The following is a 23,660-nucleotide window of genomic DNA, read 5'->3' on the forward strand; positions in this document are numbered from 1 at the left end:
TCTCTCTCTCTCTCTCTCTCTCTCTCTCTCTCTCTCTCTCTCTCTCTCTCTCTCTCTCTCTCACATATTTTTCTGCTGTTTTTTGAGACAATTTTTGCCACAGTAATTCACTTTTCTGCTGCTGACATCTTCTGTATTCATTTATTTTGATTCCAAATCCCTTTTCAATTATTTTCCTGTATGGGAAGTTTGTGAGATATATTTTGCTGTTGATAGATGCTGCTAAAATTCAATAGATAGGTCCTCTATTAGCGGTCATATCTATTCTATGACGGTTCCAATAAACTGGAGGCTTGAATGGATGAATTTATGAAATTTATAGCTGAAGCCAAGTGCTGGAAAAAGTCTACCCTAACTTTATGTATGTCATTGTTGAGAAAAGCTTCCCATGTGAGTGACAAGTGGTTATATTTCATTTTGTGAAAAGAAAACAACCAAGGAAGGCTAATGTTCTTGGGTTGATTTTTCCATTCCTTTTGAATCCTTGAAATAGTGTTTGTCTATTGTGAACATAGCCTAAGTTTGCGCACCATTCCTGGCAGCAGTTTATGAAATGTGCACATAAATCATGAATACTACAGTAGTATACATTGTAAGCTAGAGATCTCAATTATTTGTTGGTTACCTAGTTTAGGGTAAAAGTCACCAACATAAAGTTTATGGCTTTATGATAAGCAGATCTGTTATTCAGAGACATTTTGCAATAGAATAATTGTCATCATCTAAATTGTTATAACTTCTACATTTCTCCATTTCTTTTTTGGAAGAGAAATTAATTAAAATTCTGCCTGTTTGTTAATGTATTTCAAATGTTCATATAAAATATCTTGAAATTAAATCATAAGAGAATGAAATCAAATCAAGACCTAATATATACAAAATATATAATTTTTTTTTATATATCATAGTCTGCCTTCTTGTATGATACTCATCTATAGTGTCTCTAGGCTAATAGAAGGATATTCACTTTAAAAAGGGATTCCTACTTAATCTGGTTAGGCTACTACCTATTCTAGGTTGATATTTTTTTTTAAATATAAGCTACACAAGATATTAATATGTAGCTTAATTGATTAGCTAGGCTACATAGTCATAAATCAAGTTATTTTTATTGAGCCCAGTAATTTTGATGCTTGAATATACTAGTTTGTAGTTGTTCATACGCAAACAAACCTTTGGTCTTAACAATAGGATCATTTCTAGCGCCTAGCTGGATTCGGTTAAAAAGCAGATGAAAGCAAGGAATCTTGTGATATATGGCAACGCATGCGTAGCTTGGGTGAGGATTGGTCAAGGACGACACCGCTACACCAGCCTTTCTTTTGACCGCCTGGGCGAGAGTCATGTTAACCTCTCTTGGCATTTTCCCGGTTAATTGCCCGTTTCGCTTGTGTTTAGTGTGTGTGTGTGTGTGTGTGTTTGGCTGATATTATGGCTTCTGCTCCTTCTCGGGGTCAGCGTATGTGCCCCGGAGTTCCAGGTTTTCCGTGTTCTTGTGTACTGGCTTCGGCAGTGACTGATCCTCACATAACATGCAGTAGATGTCATTCTAATGCTTGTACTATCACAAATCCTTGTGATAGTGGAGGTCGTTTTATGGCAGGAGAGAACATCGGAGGGTTTCGAATCTTCCTACTTGGGAAGGTTTTTCGCCTCTTCCCAATGGTTCGTCTCCTGCAGTATTCACCCCCCATAGTAGTATTGTGCCTGCGTCTCCTTCCTTTTCTTCCATTGATTCGTCGCTGGAAGTATTGGGAGGCTACCAGGCTAATGTTTGTAATGTATCCCCCTCTTCCTCGGGAGTTTATTTGATTCCCGAGAAGGGTGAGGCTTTTTCATCAATCAATTCTCTTCCAGAGTTGTAGGCGTCCAAAATGGCGGCGATTTGGAAGACGCTTGGGGTAGGGGGTCCCCCGTCCTTGGAGGGGTTGCTAGTGCATTTTGTGGAGGCTCGCACCCCCCCTCCCCGGTCTGGCCAGGCCATCCCCCCTCCTCCCGGCCTCGTCTTCGTGGGCAGCAGAAGTCAGCCATCTTGTATTGCTCCGCCAGTGTCTTCTGCCACATCTTCGAGTCGGAGTGACGCTGTGGCATCAGCCCCGTTGATAACATCACTATCTGGATCCGTCTTTGTGTATTTCTCTGTCAGTGGCATCTGATTCCCCTTGCCCCCTCGCACCGAGGGGAAGCCTTGATGTCACTTGTGACGCCACTCACATCGATGACCTCTCTCCCAGGCGTCTCCTTGATCTGCCTTTCTGAGCTGTGATATCATCCCTGCCGCCCAGGTCACTACACCTTCCTTCCTTTTCATCGGAGCCTTCTCTGACACATCAGTCTGAAGTCATATGCCAGGCAGTGCTTCAGAGGTTGGACTCTGTTTTGGATGTGAAGTTGGCTGCCCTATCGGTTGGGAGGACTGGTAGGAAATGTGTCGTTTCGTCCCTGCCTCCTGAGAAGAGTGCACATAAGAAACCAGTGCTGTCTTCCTCTCCCTCTTCCCCCTCTACGCCCTGTCGGCGTATCTAGTGTTGGAAGGCTAAGGACTGCCCTTCCTTTGCCTACGAGGGAGGACCAACGCGGACGTGTTCCTGAGAGTGCTGTTGTTTTGGGCAGTGTTAGTGCTCCTTCCTGTGTGCGATTTTGCACCGGTTGGCAATTTTCAACTAGCCTTAGGTACATGGTCTAGGCTAACTATTTAGTCGTATAGAATGTTTAGTAAAAGTGTGCCACTTAACATTAGGTCATGCTAAATATGCAGGCAATATAAAGTGAAAATAGTGTAGCCAGTTTATCAACTGAAATAATAGTTAACCACCTAATCCAAGTTATTTAAATCACCTTTAGGATATATAATCTTAGGTTACAGGCTACAAACAATAGCTACCATAGTCTTAAATTATTTGCAGTGAATCAGTTAGGCTAATAGCTCATTTAAGCTAATGCCTAGGAAATTGTAGACACTGTTATTACTGTTATTTGAAAAGATTAACTGAGTTAATAATAAATTGTCTATCAGTTCTTTAGCTAAAACTTCCTAAAGGAATGACAAATTCTTTAACAATTTTTTGCTTTCATATAAAGGCTAGCAAGGAATATACAGTGCACCGACCATGTGCTCGCCAAACAAAAGACAACCAAACAATGGCTGGTTTTTATATTGAAAACAAACCTTTGTTCTACAACTTTAAACTAAAATATTTTTCATTAAAGCTTAAAAATAAGCACTTAACTTTAAAATTTTGGTGATTCCATGATCCTCGAAGAAAAAAAATAGGAGATTGAAATGTCTCAAATGAGGAGCACTGGTTGGAGACACCTTAGTCTGCTTTGATTAGAGAGGTAGTATTGGTTCTTGGTCTTTCAACTGACCCTATCATAAAACAAGATGGCCAGCATGCATGCACAATAGTCATTTCTTCTGCAGTCTTGATGTGAGAAACTGGGTACAGCTTTGCTGAAGACAAGACAAAATGCCTTCTTGTCTTTGAGTCCATTATACTCTATCACATGTCATAGCGTTTATCATTATGTCATAATGCCTGGCTATAAGACCAGGCTAAAAGATATTTCTTTTGACATTAGTCTAGTCACCATGGGGTGCTGGCACTCCCCATGGAGGATGATTCCTTTGAGAATGAAACAGCAACTACGCTGTTAAAAATTTTTTAAGTTTTAGTGTTACTTTATATTCTGTATACATAGGTATTGGATCATGTGGGCTAGTCATCAAATATCCATGGGTTAAACAAGAGTGACTGATTCAAGAATTAGTTAAATTACCTGTGCCTGTCTTTTCTTCTGATATAATTTAGGTAAACATGTGAAAATACAAATAAAATTTGAATTAATGTTAGGGGATATACAGTAGATATTTCAAGGTACAATAATAAAAAAATACAAAGTTCATCATTCCTCTCCATTAGGGTATTTCAGTGTTGTCATAAAACAGTTACTTATGGCCCTCTGCATTGTTGTGGTCACCATAATTTCTAGAATAATTTTTTACTTTTCCAAATACTGACTAAATATCTTTGAACAAGTAGATTCACAAACAAAAACAAATGCATGTAAAGAGGGCCAACTGTGTGTGAGTGTTTTAAGTGTTTGAAGCAGTAATATTGGAACAGTTCTGTCTCCCTGCATTTCTGTTAAGTTTATATTATGCATTGTAGGATTTCTAAAGATTTTATGACTGTATGCATCAGTGTTAAGTTGCCTTGTGATTACAGGTTTGGGATGTAGAAGAGACCAGTCAGTGGTCATCAATTAATTGTAAAGTGACAATGATTGGTCATTCTTCAACCGTCCGATGTCTCCAGGTAAGATTTTCAATTTTTGTACCTTCCAACTCTCTTTATTTTTATTTCATTACTTGGAAAAATTATAGATGTTTATAGTTTTTTTTAAATTATGATGTAAGATAAATCATCATTATTATTATTAGGTAATTTATCAAGAATAAAGAGGAAGAGAAGAAGTTTGTTATTACCAAGTACAACAACAGACTCATTTTCTTCCTCTTTATGTTTACAATTCAAGTTGGAAGTACAGCTAACATCCAAGAATGGCAATCCAAGGGATATTATTCGATCAGTGCCTAATTGAAATAAGAACCCAAAAATTCGAACATATAGTTCAAATGGTTTATGTATAAAATTATTTTGCATTTATAAATTTATATAAAAAAGGTTGTTACAACATTTTTTCTTATTTAATAACTAAAGTAGATATGATAAATTATCTGAAAGTTTCACATACTTTGATGCTCTTACCTTGGAGAATAATTTTTTCTACAGTAAAATATTTTCAGAAAATAAAGCCACATGGGCCACTGACTTGATTTTCAAGCTTCCAAAGAATATGGTGATTATGAGGAAGAAGTTAGAGAATGTACATATAGGGAAATACATAGAGAGATTCCACTTAGTAAAAAAGAAAAAAGAAATTAGTAAATAGATAAAAATGTATTCAAATGCAAAGAGAATAGTATTAGAGTAGTAATGCATTGCATCTTTGCTTGAACTTCTGGGTTCGAATTGCGCGACATCCTCTGAAGGTAAGCTGTTCCACAGTCCAGCAGCATGAGGAATGAAGGACCTTTAGAACTGGGCAGTTTGACAGCTAGGCATATTTACTGCATATTGGTGTTACTGTTCAGGAAATCTGGGATCATTTGTGAATTGAAAAATCTTGTTGAAATACAGCTTTAAAGCACCAAGTTGGGTTCCATCATTGGTGTTCAGAATGAACTAACCTTCCTACAAGCCTTTGGTAAAGGCTTTGCAAGCTGATATCTCACCCAAACATTCCGAGGCAGAATCAACAGTCTCCTTCCAAGAAGCCTATAAGACCAGCTATTACGAACAAGACTTCTCAACCTGCTGCGTTTCTGAAAAAACCACCTCGGCAACATCCTTTTCAGACCTGCTCTTCAAGACCAGGAAATGGGAATAGAGGTAGAGCCAGGGCAGGTAGATGATAGAGAGGACTCCTCTCCCTATTTTGCCACCAGTAGGGGGATGCCTGGCGAGCCATGGGCTATATGGCAGAGTTTCAGGGTGGAGCCGTGGATGGTAGATATCCTTCGGGTAGTATATCTACTTCCTTTCGACTTCGCTCCTCCTCTCTCTGATCATCCTCTCCTTCACCTCACTTATGCCCAGGGCTCTCTCAAACACCTAGCTCTCCAAGAAGTAAGGAAAATGATAGAGAGAGGAGCTGTAGAGCAAGTAACCTGTCCTTCCCCCAGGGTTCTACTGCTGAGTCTTCCTATTCCCCAAAGCCAGTGCGATTGGAGGCTGGTGATAGACCTTTTAACATTGAACCTCTTCAACAGAATGGCAAAGTTCAGGATGGAGACTCTTCGAACAGTCTTAAAAGCTGTTAGTGACAACAACTACATTCTGACTATAGATTTGAAGGATGCTTACTTCTAGATCCCTTTCCATCCCTCCTCACGAAAGTTTCTTTGCTTCAGTCTTGGAGAAGTGGTGTTCCATTTCAAAGTCCTTTGCTTTAGACTGACAACAGCTTCCGTGTGTTCACAAGAGTTTTCACCCTAGTATCGACATGGGCTCATACTCAAGGGATCCGCCTCCTAAGTTATCTCAATGAATGGCTGGTCTTAACGAGTTTCTAGGAAAAGATAATTTGAGACATGGACCATCTTCTTCAATTTTGTTAGGGCTTAGGCATCGTGATAAATTGGGAAAAGTCCAATCTTCATCCCAGCTAGAGAATTCCGTACCTGGGAATGATCATAGATAGCCTCGGAATGATCATAGACAGCCTCATCAAGTCTTGTTGGACCAGAGGATTGAGAAGTTCAGGACAGTGGCTTGTTCCACCCAGTCCGAACAGAAACAACCAGCTTGGCAGTGGCAAGTGATTCTAGGCCTTTTGACTTTGCAGGAGAAGCTGGTTCCTCATGGCCATCTACATCTTCAATCCCTGTAACGGAGGTTGAAGGAATTTTGGTCTCCAGCAAGGGATTCTCCTCAGCTGCAGGTCCCTCTGTTGACAGAGGTAAGAAGTGACCTCCTGTGGTGGTTGGATGACAAAAACCTGACAGTAGGAGTGCTTTTTCATTCACCCCCTCTGGAAAAGTGTAGTGCCTCTTCGTTCGCCACTTAAGAACTTCTCCTGGTCTCAAACGCCTCTTCTGAGGGTTGGGGAACGAGCACACCTAGAAGATCTGATTTCTGGTGTGTGGAGTCCTCAGGGCAGTCAGCTTCAAACCAATGGGCTAAAGTTGAAAGCAGACTTCCTAGCACTTTGGAGTTACAAAAAAGGGTGATGGGGCACTGTTGTTCTGATGTTGGACAACACTACAGTGGTAGCTTATGTGAACAAACAAAGGGAGCTATTGTCATGCCAACTTCACTTGATAACAGTCCAGTTGCATCAGTGGGTCATCAACAACTGAGTGGATCTTATTGCCAGGTACATTTCAGGCAAAGGGAAAGTAGTGGCTGATGAGCTAAGTCGTCGGGACAGGTCTTTGCATCGTGAGATAGCAGACAGGCTTTTTGTTCTGTAGAGGAGACCAATGATAGACCTCTTCATGACAAGTTTAACTGGAAGCTAAAGGTATATTGTTCAGTGGTTCCAGGTCTTTTTGCCCGGGCAGAAGACACCTTTCAACATCCTTGGGACAAACTGGATGTCTACGTCTTTCCTCCAGAGTTATGGTTTCCCAAAATCTCAGGAGGATGACCCTAGTAGCTCCTTTGTGGCCTCAAGCAGAGTAGTTTCCAGATCTGGTATCTCTACTCTTAACAGTCTTGAGAGAAATTTCCCTTTGGCACAATCTCCTCTGTCAACCTGATGTAGAGATACCATTGGTAGGATCCCTATCTCTTCACGGCTGGAGACTATACAGTACCTCCTGCAAGCAAGAGACTTTTCTCGCAGAGCAGCAACTCAGATGTCTGGTTGCCTCAGAAGATCTTCAGCCCTGTACCAGGGAAAATGGGCCCTCTACACTGATTGGTGTCGTCTACGGGGATTCTCTCCACTCAGAGCTTCTATTCAGCAGGTAGCAGATTTCCTGATCTTCCTCAGAATAGAAAAACACATTTCTGTTTCTGCTATTAAGGACTAGAGGGGTGCCTTGGTATTGGTTCTTTGTCCAAAGGACATGAACCTAACTTTGTCTTGGGAAATCTCTATGCCACTCAAAAGTTTTGAGCAGTCTTGTTCTCCTAGAAAACTCAAACCTCCTACCTGTTATCTGACTCTGGTGCTTAGTAGTCTCAACTTAGCCCCAAACCACTACGTCAATCATCAGACTGGGATCTGACCCTCACGACAGTTTTCCAGAATTCTAGCCTTGGCCCGTAGCCTTCAAATTTGTTGCTTAGACTCCAAATCCATATGTTCATGATGACCGTTTTGTCTCCTTTTCCATCCCTTCCCTTTTGGATTTTGTTGGCAACGATCCAGATGAATTACTTCTTTTTCCCATCAGAGCATTGCATAGTTATCTAAAAAGGACTCGACACCTTAGACTGGGGTACCGAAGACTTTTTGTTCACACAGGCTGGGTCAAGAAAGAAGAGTCCAAGAATACCATTCATTTTGGCTATGTGAAGTGACTAAACATGCCTAGTACTTATCATCAGCTTCTAATGACAATACTGTGCATGCAAGAGCACACAACATTAGAGGACTAAGTTCCTCCTTGGCATTCAAGAAGAACTTGTCTGTTCATAGGGTTTTGAATACTGGTTCTTGGCTTTGCTAAACCACTTTCACTTCCTTCTGCCTGAGGGATGGTGCCCACATGTCCTGCACACTTTTTCCTTGGTTGCTCAGCAAGTTGTGTAGCTCATCCAGTGCCATAAGCGGGACAGTTTGTATCTTGCCTAAGATGGTGGTATGAAAGTGAGAATGATTGAGTTGGCTGGTTTCTTTTCTTTTCCCTTCTTTGCCTTACTTCTCTACCAATGGCCGGTAAGAAGGTGGCTCCATCATATGCTGGAACTGGCCAGATATGAATATACTTTTCAGTAACAAACCCTTCCTCTCTCTAGCAAGGGGAGAGAGGAATGATAACAAACCTGTATAGTAGGTGGCTACCTTAGTTTTTATCTGAACAGCCACAGCTCTTAAAATTCCTCCTATTTTAGATTCCTCCTATGCAGTGAATCTGCATTGTATTTTAGCCCAGTAGTCTGAATATTAGATACATGCATATATATCTAACAGCTCAAGAGGCTTAGGTCTCCTTCCTTTGAATTCGCTTATCCAGGTAGTGTAACCAGGTGTGCCGAACCTCTGGTTGGTTCAGGATTCACTTACCTCCCACCAAGAGAGTCTATCCTAATGTTAAGACTCGGGTTGTTCTGCATATGAACAAATAACAAATATCAGATTAATTTGTTTCTTGTGCAATGTGACTCCGTGCTACAGTTATCATTCCTGAAAATACACCTTCCATTACTGGCTTTAAGCTTGCAATATTTAGTGCATAATCACATAAAAACCCTCATTTCTTAAAAGTCCTTCATATTGCAGGTCAACAGGAGGCAAACTTTTTGGTTTGAGGGCTTTTCTCCTGTTGAGCTGCTTGTTCATAATGAAATGAAATAAAATAATCCTGAGAGATCTGATACAGCTTTTAATGGTAGTATTTATATGCTGTGAAATATCTAAAAAAAAAAGTTGTGGAAATTATAAACAGTGGTTCAAGACCTTTTATATTAGACTAAAAGAATGCACATCAGATGCAAATAGAAACTTTTGTGACAAATTAACTGTGGTTTTAATAGGCTTTAATTTTTTATGGAAACATGTCCACCTTTACTGATCCACGAACAGCTATTACAGTTCTTGGAGATAAGGAGATAGATTAAAAATAATTTTTTCTGCAGGTTGATGGTGAACGTGTGGTAAGTGGCAGCTATGACCACCTGGTTAAGGTTTGGGCACTCTCTTCAGGTGAATGTCAGCTTACTCTTGCTGGCCATCAAGCTCCTGTACTCACAGTTGCCTTTGATGAAGATAAGATAATTTCTGGTGCAGCTGATAAAACCATTAAGGTAAGCTGGTGCAGCTGCATTTCAAGATGGAGCTGTAACCACACTTTATAATTTGTAATTTTCAGTGTGAACCCAGATATGAAAATATGGTCATTATTTTATCTACTGTATACATACTCATAAAACTGGTATATTCAGGTGTAACAAAATAATGTTAATTATAATGTTAATTACCTATTATCATTATTATTTCTAATTTTTTTATTTAAGGTTATCCAATGCTAGCTCAGACTTTCTTATCACCATCCCATAAGATATAAATATACTAAGTTATAGTTTGGTATCATATCATGAGCGAGAACCTAATTAATTACATTAGATTCTAATGAAAATAATCTGTAGTAGATGTGGAAAAATTTTTGTTTTTATATAAGAAACTTACCAAGTCGTTACATGGCCATAGTTTCAAACTCGTGCGGCAGCTAAAATTTGAAAATCACCAGTGCGCTTCTTCTGTTTTTGTGTAGGAGACACTGCTGTGCCCACTTTCGGGAAGGATGGGTACAACACAGCTGAATAGCTGAATAAGACCCATTAAGGCACATTTAGATAAATTAGAATGTGACAGGAAAAGGAAGGTAGGAATGTAGGTATACTTTACAAGATTCTATTAAATCAGATGTAGCCAATGTACTGTTTTGTCATCTACCTTTTCTCCCCTATCAGTCCTCCAACTATCACGACCTCTCCCTTGCCAGATCCCCATGTTTCTGAACCTAATACCATTGCAAGCCTCGAAGCCCATGTAGATCAGAAGTTTGGGTTCATAGTAAGTACTGTGGAGGAGCATTTGAGTGCTTCAGTGAAAGCAATAACGTACAGTATATTTCAGCGTATAAGACAACTTTTAAATCCTAAAATTCACTCCCAAAAATTGGGGGTCATCTTATACTACAATTCTAAAAATCAAACCTTGAATTCTAAGATGCGTATCGGTAGGCTAGCCTCTGCCTCAGTGCTATAGCCTAACCACCAACATAAATGAAGATTCACATTATGAAATAACTGATGATAAAGGCAATAAAACACATTCGCAGATTTCTCTCGGGAACGTTTCCCCGCATTATTCGTGGAAAATTTGCACATTTGCAGTATTTTTCTATGAGAAATATTCACAAATTCCTGGCTTTTTTGATCAATTTCATCATAAAATCCACTTTTTGTTATAAAACTATTAAAAAAACCAAGTATAAAATTTTTTTTGTGGGTTTTTCTTGAGTTTTAACTAACAAAATAGGCAGTTTTTAGCGTTTTTACAGGGGTTCAAACATTCACAGATTCTAACTATTCATGGGGGCGTCTGGTACGCATCCCCTGCGAATAGGGGGGGACCACTGTACTATATTATTGGCTTATCTTCGTAACAAATAGCCTGAGGAATAATTCTAAATCAATGAAACCAACTTTATCCATGCGATCTCAGCTGAGAAATTGTAAACACAGAGTTTCAGTTGAGCTCACAGCAACCTTTATCTTTCGGTAACCTTTTAGAAATTTCAATGGTAATTATGGTAGTAATAACATTTAGGATAACAATATTAATTTTTTATTAAAAGTTTCTCATACATCTCACAAGATTGATCACATGTGCCACCATCATAGGGATTCCAGTCTGGTTCAGGCGAGTTGACTTCATACAAATCATCTTCGGCCATCCATGGTATTTTTAAAGTGATTTTATGGCACTTTCTATTTTCACCTTCCCGCATGCTTTTATACAAAGCTGGTTTGTAACTGTTTAGAAGAATTCAGTCTTCTAAACGATAGTGTACAATAATTATCGTTCATTATTGTATTGTTATTAGCAGTTGTTGGAGAATGGCAACAAAATTTAAACAAAACAATGCTTTCCCTTTTAGGCAATGTCTGTATGAAAAACTGGACATAAAATCAGCTTTGTTAAACCCAACTTTGATAATTTATGAAAGGAATGTATCTGAATTAAGTTCCATTCGTCAACTAAAGACAGTGATGATATCTGTAAAATGCAATCTGCTGATTATTTTAAGACTAAACAAAATTAGAATGCAAATGGTGCATCATCATATATTGTAATATGATAATACATGCAATATGATTAATACATGCAATATGATTAAAGTAAAACAAGTTTTATTAAAATTATCATTATTCTCAATACAACTATTATTCGACTTTTGCAAGTGGATATCAATCAGTGTAACAACCTAATCAAGGCAATAGTAGTCTCTCTCTCTCTCTCTCTCTCTCTCTCTCTCTCTCTCTCTCTCTCTCTCTCTCTCTCTCTCTCTCTCTCTCCACATTTCATCTACTGTAATAGTAATGATACTCATCCATCCTCCACTAAAAAATTCCGGTTTTTACAATTGTGGATGAATTAATTATTGTAAACGTGTAGGTATTGACATAAACAACCGAATTGAGAAACAGTTGATTGCTGACGTCATATACCATAACTATAGAGCATTTATTAAGAGCTCCATTAAAATTATCAAGTTGTTAAATCCTGCTGATTCTCAATGGTGGCTTCCATAAGTAAAAATAAAGTACATTTCAGGTTATAGCCAAGGCTGAATAAAATAAATAATGGCCAAGCGAAAGTGATGTTTGGAACTGGGGAAATCCCACTTCATGCTTATACGATAAAGTAATTTGTGCAAGTTTTCAACCAAACTTCGTTAAATTACAATAAAAGGTATCTACAAATCATATCTCTTCTAACAAATAATGGCAATGAAGATATTGATAGTACGTACTTAGATCTGCCAAGATTTTGAAAATGTTAACAATATCAAATGCAAATGTACATGATGATGTTTGTATTCTGTAATATAGTAACAATATGATAGTAGTAATACTGTACGTAATTGGATACAGCAAACAAAACAACCTTTATTTAAGCCATCGTTGTTATAGATATAGTTGTACTGTTAAACTTTTGCAAATATAATCACTTTTCTCCAAAAAACATTTCGGTTTTGTAATTTACAAGTTATCCTATACTACAGATATGATATAAATTCATGAAAATTTGCCCTGAGTTTTTACCTCGTGTTATCTAAAGGCTGTCTTGTACTCGGAAATATACAGTTAGTGAAAGTGCTAGTGCAGTGTGTGTGGAGTAGGTGTCCATCCATCCCACTGACGCTCCTAGACCAAGGTCCCTGTCAGACTCCCATACACCATAGAGGAGGATACCAGTAGTCCAAGGGAGGTCAGTGGGGTTTGCCCATGTGTAGGTGCCCCTCAGCTGATCCTGTTGTACAGTCCCAGGATACAGCGGACAGCCATTGGAAAGGTGTACGGAAATCAGTGCATGACCTTTCCTCTGGATCTTCGAGTTCGGGAGTAGAGATTAGGAGCCGAAGGCATTTTTATGAAGGTTCACACCCTTTGAAGAGGTGAGCTGCAGACCCTAGCCGTGTTTCTCCCCTCCCTGCCTACATAACAAAGTGGTGGAGTGTGGTCCTGTTCCTTCATGTAGCTTTTGGGGAAGTCCAGAACACACTTCTCCAGAACGTCACCTGTTGTCTCCTCTCTGACTGGTTCTAACTGCTCCATGGACTTTGAGCGCACACCATCTCCACAGTTTGCAACAAGCATGGAGCACCCAGTGCCCCACTCTAAGCTCCCAGCACCCTACTCTAAGCACCCAGTGCTATCGCTTCAGCACCCAACGACGGCCCAGTCTCACCTGGCGCCAAGTGCTGAGCCCCCCCGGATTTCTCCTCTCCTTTACCTACGTTGTCCTTGCTGCCTCATGACTCTTCCTTGAATCCCATTCGACAACACTTAGACGAGATTATGGGTCTGTTTAAGAAGAATTCTTCAGCAATACAGGACCCTCATGACTTGGCTCTTTCAGCAATCTCTTCGGATGAAGAGGATGTTTAGTAACCACCTGCTACTCCTTTTGCTAGATTACTAAGATATTTTTTAGCGTTCCTGTCCTTTTTGTACTCCGGCAACCCCAGCTTCTGCTTCTGCTTTTTATATGAGAAACCAAAAGATAGAATATTCCAGATATCCCTAGATGGTGTTGTCCTCTTCCTCTTTAGGAAAGCATTACTGGAGTCAGATGTGTGGCTCTCAGACAAGAGAGCGCAAGGTAAGGCGGCCTTTTGTACTTCACCATCTCTTTTGGTCAGCATGAGGTACAATTCTTATGCTACGGGAGAAGCTCCTTCCCTGGGAGTAGCTGCCTCTTCCCAAGGGGACTTTTCATGCTTAAATGACTCTTTGAGACATTTGGCCTTCTCATCAGTGAAATTTATGTTTTTGGGGATGGAGATACAACACTTCATGAAGAACATCTTTAGGACCAAATTAATTTGTTTCCCAATCTCGCAGGAGATCAAGACTGACTTAAAATGGTGGCTTGGCTGTTAGAAAGAAGACTTTCTGAAGACATATCCCTCTCTCTTGAACCCCAGCTTATTCTTGTATTCAGATGCCTCGGACACAGGTTGGGGAGCTCTCATGGGAGACGGAGAAATATCATGGATTTGGTCTCAAGAAGAGTGGAACTTTCACATGAATGTGAAGGAACTGAAGACCATTCACCTGTGCCTTCTCCATTTTGCAGAGATGACCACACCACAGCTTTAGCTTACTTAAGAGCTTACTTAAGGAAAGAGGGAGGAACACATTCCTCCCTATTTTGAGGCAGCAAAGAATCTTCTCATATGGGTGAGGGTAAGATGGATGTGTTGGCAGATGAGCTCAGTCATTGTGGACAGGTACTCCCCACAGAGTGGACTTTGGATGCACAGGTGTGCAGCAATCTATGGAAGTTATGGAGAAGACTGTTCATAGATCTGTTCTCTACATAAAAAAAAACCATGGTCTTCTGTTGTTCTGCTCTCCCACTCCAGAACTCAAGCATGGGCCAATAATGCCATGCCACTAGATTGGTCAAATCTAGATGTTTATGCCTTCCCTCCATTCAGCATGGTCAGGGAAGAGATGAAAAAATTCATGTTTCATTAGAATTTGAAAGTGACTTTGGTTGCCCCATTTGGGCTAAGAAGAGAATGGTTTCCAGATCTCCTTTCTCTACTAATAAATTTCCCAAGGTTCCTACCACAGAGGCCAAAGCTTGCCAGACAACCACTTTTCTGTAGATTTCATTACAACATATCCACTCTTGCTCTGACAGGCTTCAGACTGTCAAACACCTTTATAGAGTGAAGGGTTTTTGAAAACCAGATGTAGAAGCAATTGCAAAGTGTAGATGACAGTCTTCTGCCAGGCTCTACCAAGCAAAGTGGGCAAATTTCCACAGCTGTCACAGAAGAAATATTTCTACTTCTCAAACCTCTATGACGGAAATTGAAGATTTTCTCCTTTTCCCTAAGTCGGAAAGAGACCTATCTACATCAACCATTAAGGGATGTAGGATCTTGTTGGGGTCAGTATTTCAACACAGAGGCATGGATTTAGGTTAGAACCAGGACATCTCTTGGCTTAATTAGATCCTTCGATACTACAAAGGATCACAGAACTACTTCAGTGTCTTGGAATTTGGACGTAGTCCTCAGATGGTTATCTGACACTCCTTTCGAACATATGAAGATTTCTTTCAGAGAGTTAACTGAGAAGACACTTTCTGGTCACATAAGCGACAGCAAAGAGGATTAGTTTTGCTCAAGGAGATGCAGTGTGCTCTTTTACTTTAGGCTTTCTAGCCAAAACTGAGATGCCTTCTATTCCTTGGCCCCGTTCCTTCATCATAAAAAACTTAGAGGTCCTTGGTCTAGAGGAAGAGGAAAGATCCCTTTGTCCTGTGAGGGCTTTAAGTTGTTATCTTAATAGAACTGAGAACATCAGAGGTCCTTCAATTAATCTCTGGTGCTTTGTTAAAAACCCTTCCAAACTGCTTCCTAATAATGCAATTTCTTTCTTTTGAGGGGGGTTATTGTAAAAGCACACTCCCAAAGTTGTTAGGGTCTGTTGCCTGTTTTTGTAGTGAAAACCCATGAAATTAGGGCAGTGTCCACTTCTTTGGCATTTAGACATAATGTCTTTGTCGGTGCTTAGCAAGATTCCTTCTAGAAGGGCAAATTAGTGTTTGTGGCACACTATTTCAAAGAAGTAGAAACTATTTTTGATAGTTGTAGTACACCCAGTCCTCTGTCAGTGGCTGGCGTGGAGGAAACAAGGGGGTTATTCTCCTATTCAACCTATTTTGCCTTGATTAGGTTGTTGAGTCTTGGTGAGCTGGGGGTACTAAGTACCTGTGGTACCTATCACTTATTTTTTTTTTTGTTAGATGAGTATTGGTTTTTTAATTGGTGAAGACAGAAGTTGTCTGGTTGTTGGTTTTTTTTATGGTGCTGCACCCAGGGCAAGGGCACTCATTTTTGGGTTTAAGAGCCAACACATAACTCCTTGGAATTCATAACCTATATAGGCTTTGTAACATTTGGAATGCTCCTTTGCTACATAGCCCCCACTATGTAGAGGCACCTAATGGCTATACAGCTGCATCACTACGGTTAAGATGGGCGCCAACTAGAGGCAGTATCTTCCTGCAGTAGTTCTCTCAACAGGTAAGGGTACAACAACAAAGCACTTTGCAAATGCTAAGTGTCTTCCCTGTTCTTTTAACTTTAGAACGTAGGATTTTCATGCTCATTAATCCCCTCCTTTCAATATGGGATTCAGCTAGTTAATTACTTGATAAGTTTCTTATATAAAAATGACATTTATAATAAAATAAGGTTTCATACATTCAACTTACCTGTCAGATATATACATAGCTATCGACTCCGTCGTCCCCGACAGAAATTCAAATTTCGCGGCACTCGCTACAGGTAGGTCAGGTGATCTACCGCCCTGCTCTGGGTGGCAGGACTAGGAACTATTCCCGTTTTCTAATCAGATTCTCTCTGTCGCCGGCGGTATCAACATTGTTGCTACTTCCTCCTGACTAGAATTCGTTTTTCGCAAAGCTTTGGATCATCTCTCGCTGATATTTGGTGACGTACTTGGATCGTTGTTTGGCATTCGCTATCGTGGACTGTTTTTGGACTTGGTTTTTGGAATTCGTGAATATGTCTGACTCTAGTGTTAGTTTCAGAGTGTGTGTGAATGAGGGCTGTAAGGTGAGGATTCCGAAAGCTTCGGTAGATCCTCATACTACTTGTAGGGGGTGTAGAATGGTTGAATGCTCGATTGAGAATACGTGTAACGAGTGTGAGAAATTGAGTGCACAAGAGTGGAAGAATCTAACTTCTTACTTGAAGAAGTTAGAGAAAGATAGAGAGAGGAAAGCGGCTTATAAAACCCGCAGAATGTCTACATCTCATGATTTACTATCTAGTTCTGTAGCTTCTTCCTCTGATAATCATGCCCATTCTGTTTCAGCCCGTTCACAAATTACTAATCCCTCTAGTTCTGCTTCGGAAATAGCGGAACTTAGAGCTTCCCTTCAGAAAATGCAGGAAAAAGTCGCAGCATTGGAAGGTAAGGAAAGTGAATGTGGTTTCGCTAGTGATATTAGTGTCCCCAGTGTAGTGGAGGGGGCGTCTGGTCGTCTCTGCGACGCTCCCAGGCCTAGACCTCTTCCAAGCTCCCTGGCCCGGAGGAGAAGGAAAGTCGAAAGCCGTACGGGGGTTGTGGAGAATCCCCAACGATCAGGCGTCCCTTCGGCAGAATCGATCGTATCACATACTGCCAAGGACCGCTATAGGAAAAGCGTCCTTCGAGAGTGCTTTTCGTCGTCTAGTTCGCCTTCTCCGAGAAGAGGATGGAAGGAGTCGAAACTTTCCCGTCCTTTGAAGAGGAGTATGAAAGAGCATGAGCTCAATTCTAGTCCCGAGCGCTTCTCTGAAGAAGGAGCGCCTTCGGTAATAAAGAAGGCGAGAATACATTCAGACTCTGGGTCTGGAAGGGATCCTAGAGCGCCTTCCAGATCTCCCTCTCCTGGTTCGAAAGATTCCTCAACCAGGAAAATATTGATGAATATGCAAGAGCAATTAGCCTCGTTAGTAGGAACTCTATATAAGGAGCCTACTCGTAAGAAGGATGATAGGCTTCCTATTAAAAGATCTAAATACCAATCTCCTGTCGGGCGCGACGCACCCTTCAGGGGAGTTGTCGCACAGGCGGCCATCTCTGGGGTGGGGGGAGCAATGCGGTAGACAGGAGAGAAGTAAGAAAGGAAGTTACTCCTGTCAAGAGTATGGCGCCAACCAGGAGCCAGGCTCCGAGTAGGCGCAAAGAGCCACAGTATGCAGTACAACATGCAAGACCTTCAACCAAGCGTCAGGAGTTAGCTGAAGAGGAAGATCCTGTTAGGAGTAGAGCGCTTGTGAGACGGAAAGCGCCTACCGGAATCAATACTCCTACTAAACATCAGACGCATTCTAAGGATCAGGAGGGGGGCGTATTTGAGCGACGTACTCCTACCAGGCGCCAGGAGTCGTCGGGCCTCGATACTCCTCTCAGGCGCCAGGAGTATTCTGGTTCTGAACTTAATACTCCTCCCAGGTGCCAGGAGTATTCCGAAGCTTATACTCCTCCCAGGAGCCAGGAGTATTCCGAAACTTATACTCCTCCCAGGCGCCAGGAGTATTTCTGAACTTAATACTCCTCCCAGGCGCCAGGAGTATTCTGAACAAGATGCGCCTACTAGAAGCCAGGAGTATTCGAGGCGCTCTGCGCCTGCCAAGCGCCAGGAGTATTCCAAACACGTTACTCCTACCAGGCGAGATACTCCTGCTGTGCACCAGGCGCATTCCTCGTATGAAGAGCTGACATTCGAAAGAGAGTAAGGGAAGAGTCAGAAGAAAGAAGGGAGCCTTCCTCCTTCCGAGCCTATGAACCCAGAAGATGCCTCGGAGGATGAAATGAAGGAAGGATCTTCTAATTATAAAGTTCTTTCGTCCCTTCTATTGGAGGAATATGGAGACTCGTTAACGCTAGCCGCTCCTCCTTCTCCACGCTCTCTGTTCTCGAGCACGAAAACGCACAAGTCTTCCTCTTTCCTTAAAATGAAGCCTGCTATATCTATGAGGAGGGCGCTTCAATCTCTTGACTCCTGGTTCAAGAAGAAGAAGGAGTTAGGAAGGACGGTCTTTTGTATGCCTCCCGCTAAACTTACAGGGAGGAGAGGCATTTGGTACGAAACGGGAGAGAATATGGGATTGTCTCTGTCCGTTTCAGCTGAGTCAGACTTCTCGAGTTTAGTGGATTCATCGAGAAGACACGCCTTGAATGCAGCGAAGGTAACATGGGGGCTTTCGGAAACGGACCACCTCCTCAAGGGACTTTTTCACACTTTAGAAGTTTTTAACTTCTTAGATTGTTCCCTTGGGGTTCTGGCCAAGAAATCTCAGGAAAAGGAACAACTGGACCCAGAAACCCTAAATAGCATCCTCACCTGCATTGATAAGGCTGTTCAGGATGGATCGGCTGAAGTATGCTCCCTCTTTGGTGCAGGAGTTTTAAAGAAGAGGGCGGTTCACAGTGCTTTCCTCACGAAGGCCGTCTCTCCTTCGCAGAGGGCCGCCTTATTGTTTGCGCCTCTCTCAGAACACCTTTTTCCCTCGCAGTTGGTGAAGGATATTGCGCATTCTCTGACTGAAAAAAAGGCCACCCAAGGATCTCCTTAGACAATCCTCAAGGAAGAATAGGCCTGTGGCCAGTGAGGAAAAGAAAGTGGCTCGTCCAGCTCAGCAGCAGCCCTTTCGAGGAGGTCTTCCAACTAGATCTATCGCCAGAAGGAAGTCAACAGAAAAGAGGGGCAGGTCTTCCTTCCGTTCCTTTAAGAAAGGAAAGTGAGAGTTCTGTCCTCCAGACACCCGTAGGAGCCAGGTTACATTCATTTGCGAAAGCCTGGGAAGACATAGGAGCGAATCCGTGGACGATGTCGATCATCAAGAAGGGTTATCGCATCCCATTCAAGGACATTCCTCCCTTGACAACAGCACCGAGGGAATTGTCCGCCAGATACAAGGACCCTGTTCTGATGGATACTCTTCGTCAGATGGTGGAACAGATGTGGGACAAAAGAGCAATAGAGCTAGTGCTGGATTGCAGCTCCCCGGGGTTTTATTTTTTACAATCGCTTGTTTCTTGTAGCAAAAGCCTCGGGGGATGGAGGCCGGTACTGGACGTAAGTGCGCTGAACAAATTCGTAGAACAACAGAAGTTCAGCATGGAAACGTCTGCTTCAGTCCTTGCAGCTCTGCGGCAAGGGGATTGGATGGCGTCCCTAGACCTTCAGGACGCATATTTCCACATCCCGATCCACCATTCGTCGAGGAAGTACCTTCGATTTATGTTCGAAGGAAGAACCTATCAGTTCAGGGCCCTGTGTTTCGCCTTTTTCCACGGCTCCTCAAGTCTTCACGGACGTGATGAAAAATGTAGCAAGACATTTACATTTGAAAGGGATAAAACGTCTCCCTGTACCTGGACGACTGGCTCATCAGAGCCAGGTCTCGAAAGCAGTGTTTGGAGGACCTGTCAACAACACTGGAATTGACAAAATCATTGGGATTGATCGTGAACCTCGAGAAGTCTCAGATGATCCCCAGCCAGAACGTGGTTTATCTGGGGATTCAGATGGATTCTCGTGTTTTCGAGTTTTTCCATCTCAAGAAAGAATAAAGAAAGGCTGTGCCACAGTATCGAACTTTTTAGGGAAAGAGCGCACTTCAGCGAGGGAATGGCTGAGCCTCCTGGGGACCCTTTCCTCGCTCGAACAGTTCTTTCTCCTAGGAAGATTGCATCTCGTCCCCTCCGCTTCAGTTCTTCCTGAGAAGAAGTTGGAGTTGGAAGACAGGACACGTCTCGGACACGTTTTCCAAAATCTCGGAGGAAATAAAACATCATTTAAAAGTGGTGGTTCGACTCCCTTAAAAGAAAACAAGGAAAGGGCGTCCCTGCGAGTACGGAACCCAAGCCTGACATTGTTCTCAGACGCCTCGGAGTCGGGCGGGGTGGGGGGCAACATTGGGATCCAAAGAAGTGTCAGGCACCTGGTCGGCAGAACAGGTGGTTCATGGCACATAAATTGCAAGGAGCTTTTAGCAATTCACCTGGCGCTAAAGAGCTTCGAACACATAGTCAGAGGCAAAGTCGTACAGATAAACTCAGACAATACGACAGCCCTGGCTTATGTCAAGAAACAAGGAGGGACGCACTCTTTGCGCTCTGTACGAGCTAGCAAGAGATCTTTTGATTTGGGCGAACCAAAGGAAGGTAGTCTTCTTAATTCTAACAAGGTTTGTCCAAGGGGAGAGGAATGTGAGAGCGGACAGATTGAGCAGGAGGTTCCAGGTCCTTCCCACAGAATGGACACTCCACTCAGAAGTCTGTCAGAGCCTTTGGCTCCTTTGGGGGAATTCCTCAAATAGATCTTTTCGCCACATTCCTCTCCAAGAGGATAGACACATTTTGTGCCCTAGTAGAAGATCCCCGGGCTTATGCAACAGACGCCTTCCTCCTGGACTGGGTCAGGGATAGACGTTTACGCTTTTCCCCCGTTCAAGATACTGGGGGAAGGAGTCAGAAAATTCGTGGCATCCGAAGGAACCAAAATGACTCTGATTGCTCCGTATTGGCCAGCTCAAATTTGGTTCACAGAGGTGATGGAGTGGGACGGTGGACTTCCCCAGATCTCTTCCAAACAGAATAGATCTGCTCAAACAAACACTTCGAGAGGTACCATCAAAATCTACCCGCTCTTGCTCTGACTGCCTTTCGACTATCGAAAGACTTGTCAGAGCGAGAGGGTTTTCTCGCCAGGCAGCAAGCGCAATTGCTAGAGCCCGCAGGTCATCTACTAGGCGAGTGTACCAATCGAAGTGGGAAGTTTTCAGAAACTGGTGCAGGTCGAAGAAGCTGTCCTCTTCCAGTACCTCTGTGACCGAAATTGCAGATTTCCTTCTGTTTCTAGAGAAAAGTCGCATCTCTCGGTACCGACTATTAAGGGGTACAGGAGTATGCTGTCAGCAGTCTTTAGAAACAAGGGATTAGATCTAACGAATGATAAGGATTTGCACGACCTCATTCGTTCCTTCGAAACATCAAAGTCACTTGAACCCAAGGTTCCAAGCTGGAACTTAGATGTGGTTCTTAAATTTCTATCCTCAGAAGAATTCGAACCATTACACACTGCTTCTTTTCGTAACATCACTAGTGTTTGTTTCTGATGTCTCTTGCAACGGCAAAGAGGGTCAGTGAATTGCACGCCCTTCCTTGAAATCAAGAGTTGGCTTCAAAGGAGACTCTGCAATTTGTTCATTTCAGTCTCTCTTTCTTGCCAAAAACGAAAACCCTTCGAATCCCTTGGCCCAGGAGTTTCAAGGATTTTCGAAATGAAAGGACTTTCTAGTTTGGTGGGGCCAGAGAGGCAGAAAGATCCCTTTGCCCGGTTAGAGCTCTAAAATTTTATCTGGACAGGAAGAAGCAGTTGGGGGGTTCGCAAGAAGGTCTTTGGTGCTCAGTAAAAGACCCCAAGAGAGCAATGTCCAAGAACGCCTTAGCCTTCTTTGTTAGAAGTGTCATTTTGGAAGCTCATAAGAATTGTCAGATGATTTCTTTTTTAATCTTTTGTGGAGGGAGAGCCCACGAAGTTAGGGCAATCGCAACCTCTGTGGCGTTCCAAAGAAATATGTCACTCAAAAACATTTTGGACGCAACTTATTGGAGATGCAACTCCGTGTTTGCATCCCATTATTTAAAAGACGTGCGAGTTACGTATGAGAAATGTTTTTTCTTTAGGTCCGTTTGTGTCAGCACAGACGGTTCTGGGTAAAGGAGAAAGCACCAATCCTTAAATTGTGTATGTAACCCTCTTGTCGGATGTGTTCTCGTGTTTTCGGTGTATGGAGTGTCAGTTGTCGCACAGGCGGCCTTCACTTCGCTTCATTTGAAAATCGAGTGACATCTGACTATTAGAGGGGTACAAAATTTTTATTTTTGTATGTATGGATTTCGAGTTTGTGGTTGTTTGCTAAGAGTTTGGGGATAACTCTGGGCAATCTTAGAACTAACACGGGTTAGGATCGGTGATCGGGATTGGTTGTGTGCTCCTTAAATAAAGGCGTGTTGTCATATAAGCGGATGTGCTCCCATTGACAAATGCCAGTTAGGTTCTGTCGAGTAAGTGGATGAGACCCCATCAACAGATCCACAAGAACTCTTGGCCACAGATCACTATCTCGCTAAAGGCTCTTGAGATGAAGCAGACTCCTGGGCAGTAGCCACGAAGTCTTCCATCTAATAAGGTAGGAACTAAGGTTTATTTATACCTACAACATATGTTGTTTACCTGTCTAGTCAGTTAGTTAGCTGTCTCTTTCCCTCCACCAAAGGGTGTCAATCAGCTATGTATATATCTGACAGGTAAGTTGAATGTATGAAAATGACATTGTTATGATACAATAAAGTTTCATACATACTTACCTGGCAGATATATACAATTGAAGACCCACCCAGCCTCCCCGCAGGAGACAGGTGGAAGAGAGAATCTGATTAGAAAACGGGAATAGTTCCTAGTCCTGCCACCCAGAGCAGGGCGGTAGATCACCTGACCTACCTGTAGCGAGTGCCGCGAAATTTGAATTTCTGTCGGGGACGACGGAGTCGATAGCTATGTATATATCTGCCAGGTAAGTATGTATGAAACTTTATTGTATTATAACAATGTCATTTTTATATATATATTATATATATATATATCTATATATATATTATATATATAATATATATATATATATATATATATATATATATATATATGATATGCTATATATATATATATATATATATATTATATATATTTTATATATATATTATATATATATATATATATATATATATTATATATATATATATATATATACATGTATATACTTACCAAGTAATAACAGAATCAAAGCCCTCTCTCCTCTCCTCTTATAGGTGTAGGACATAAGCAAATTGGGCTATTTAGCTGTGTTGTATCTATCCTTCCCAGAAGTGGGTGAGGCAGTCTCTCCTACAAAAACAAAAGAACCGCTACCACGAATTTCAGATTTTAACTGCTGTGCACGTTTGAAACTACCATAGCTATGTAATTACTCGGTAAACACGTGCACAAAACCTTTTTTTTTTATTATTATAAAAAAAGTCATTTTAACAAGC

The 23,660-nt window shown here is 41.7% G+C and overlaps 1 protein-coding gene across 6 annotated transcripts in view; it reads left to right on the forward strand.

Moving 5' to 3' along the window:
* The window catches only part of LOC135212988 (beta-TrCP-like), a 210,964-nt gene that overhangs the window by 172,060 nt on the left and 15,244 nt on the right, over nucleotides 1-23,660 (forward strand). For all 6 annotated transcript variants that reach the window (XM_064246760.1, XM_064246759.1, XM_064246762.1 and 3 more), the window contains 2 exons: nucleotides 4,230-4,319; nucleotides 9,375-9,542. In XM_064246760.1, coding sequence (XP_064102830.1) covers nucleotides 4,230-4,319; nucleotides 9,375-9,542 — 258 coding nt within the window. The remainder of the gene's footprint in view (nucleotides 1-4,229; nucleotides 4,320-9,374; nucleotides 9,543-23,660) is intronic.

Source organism: Macrobrachium nipponense, chromosome 42 (genome assembly GCF_015104395.2).
Source record: "Macrobrachium nipponense isolate FS-2020 chromosome 42, ASM1510439v2, whole genome shotgun sequence".
Taxonomy (NCBI): Eukaryota; Metazoa; Arthropoda; class Malacostraca; order Decapoda; family Palaemonidae; genus Macrobrachium; species Macrobrachium nipponense.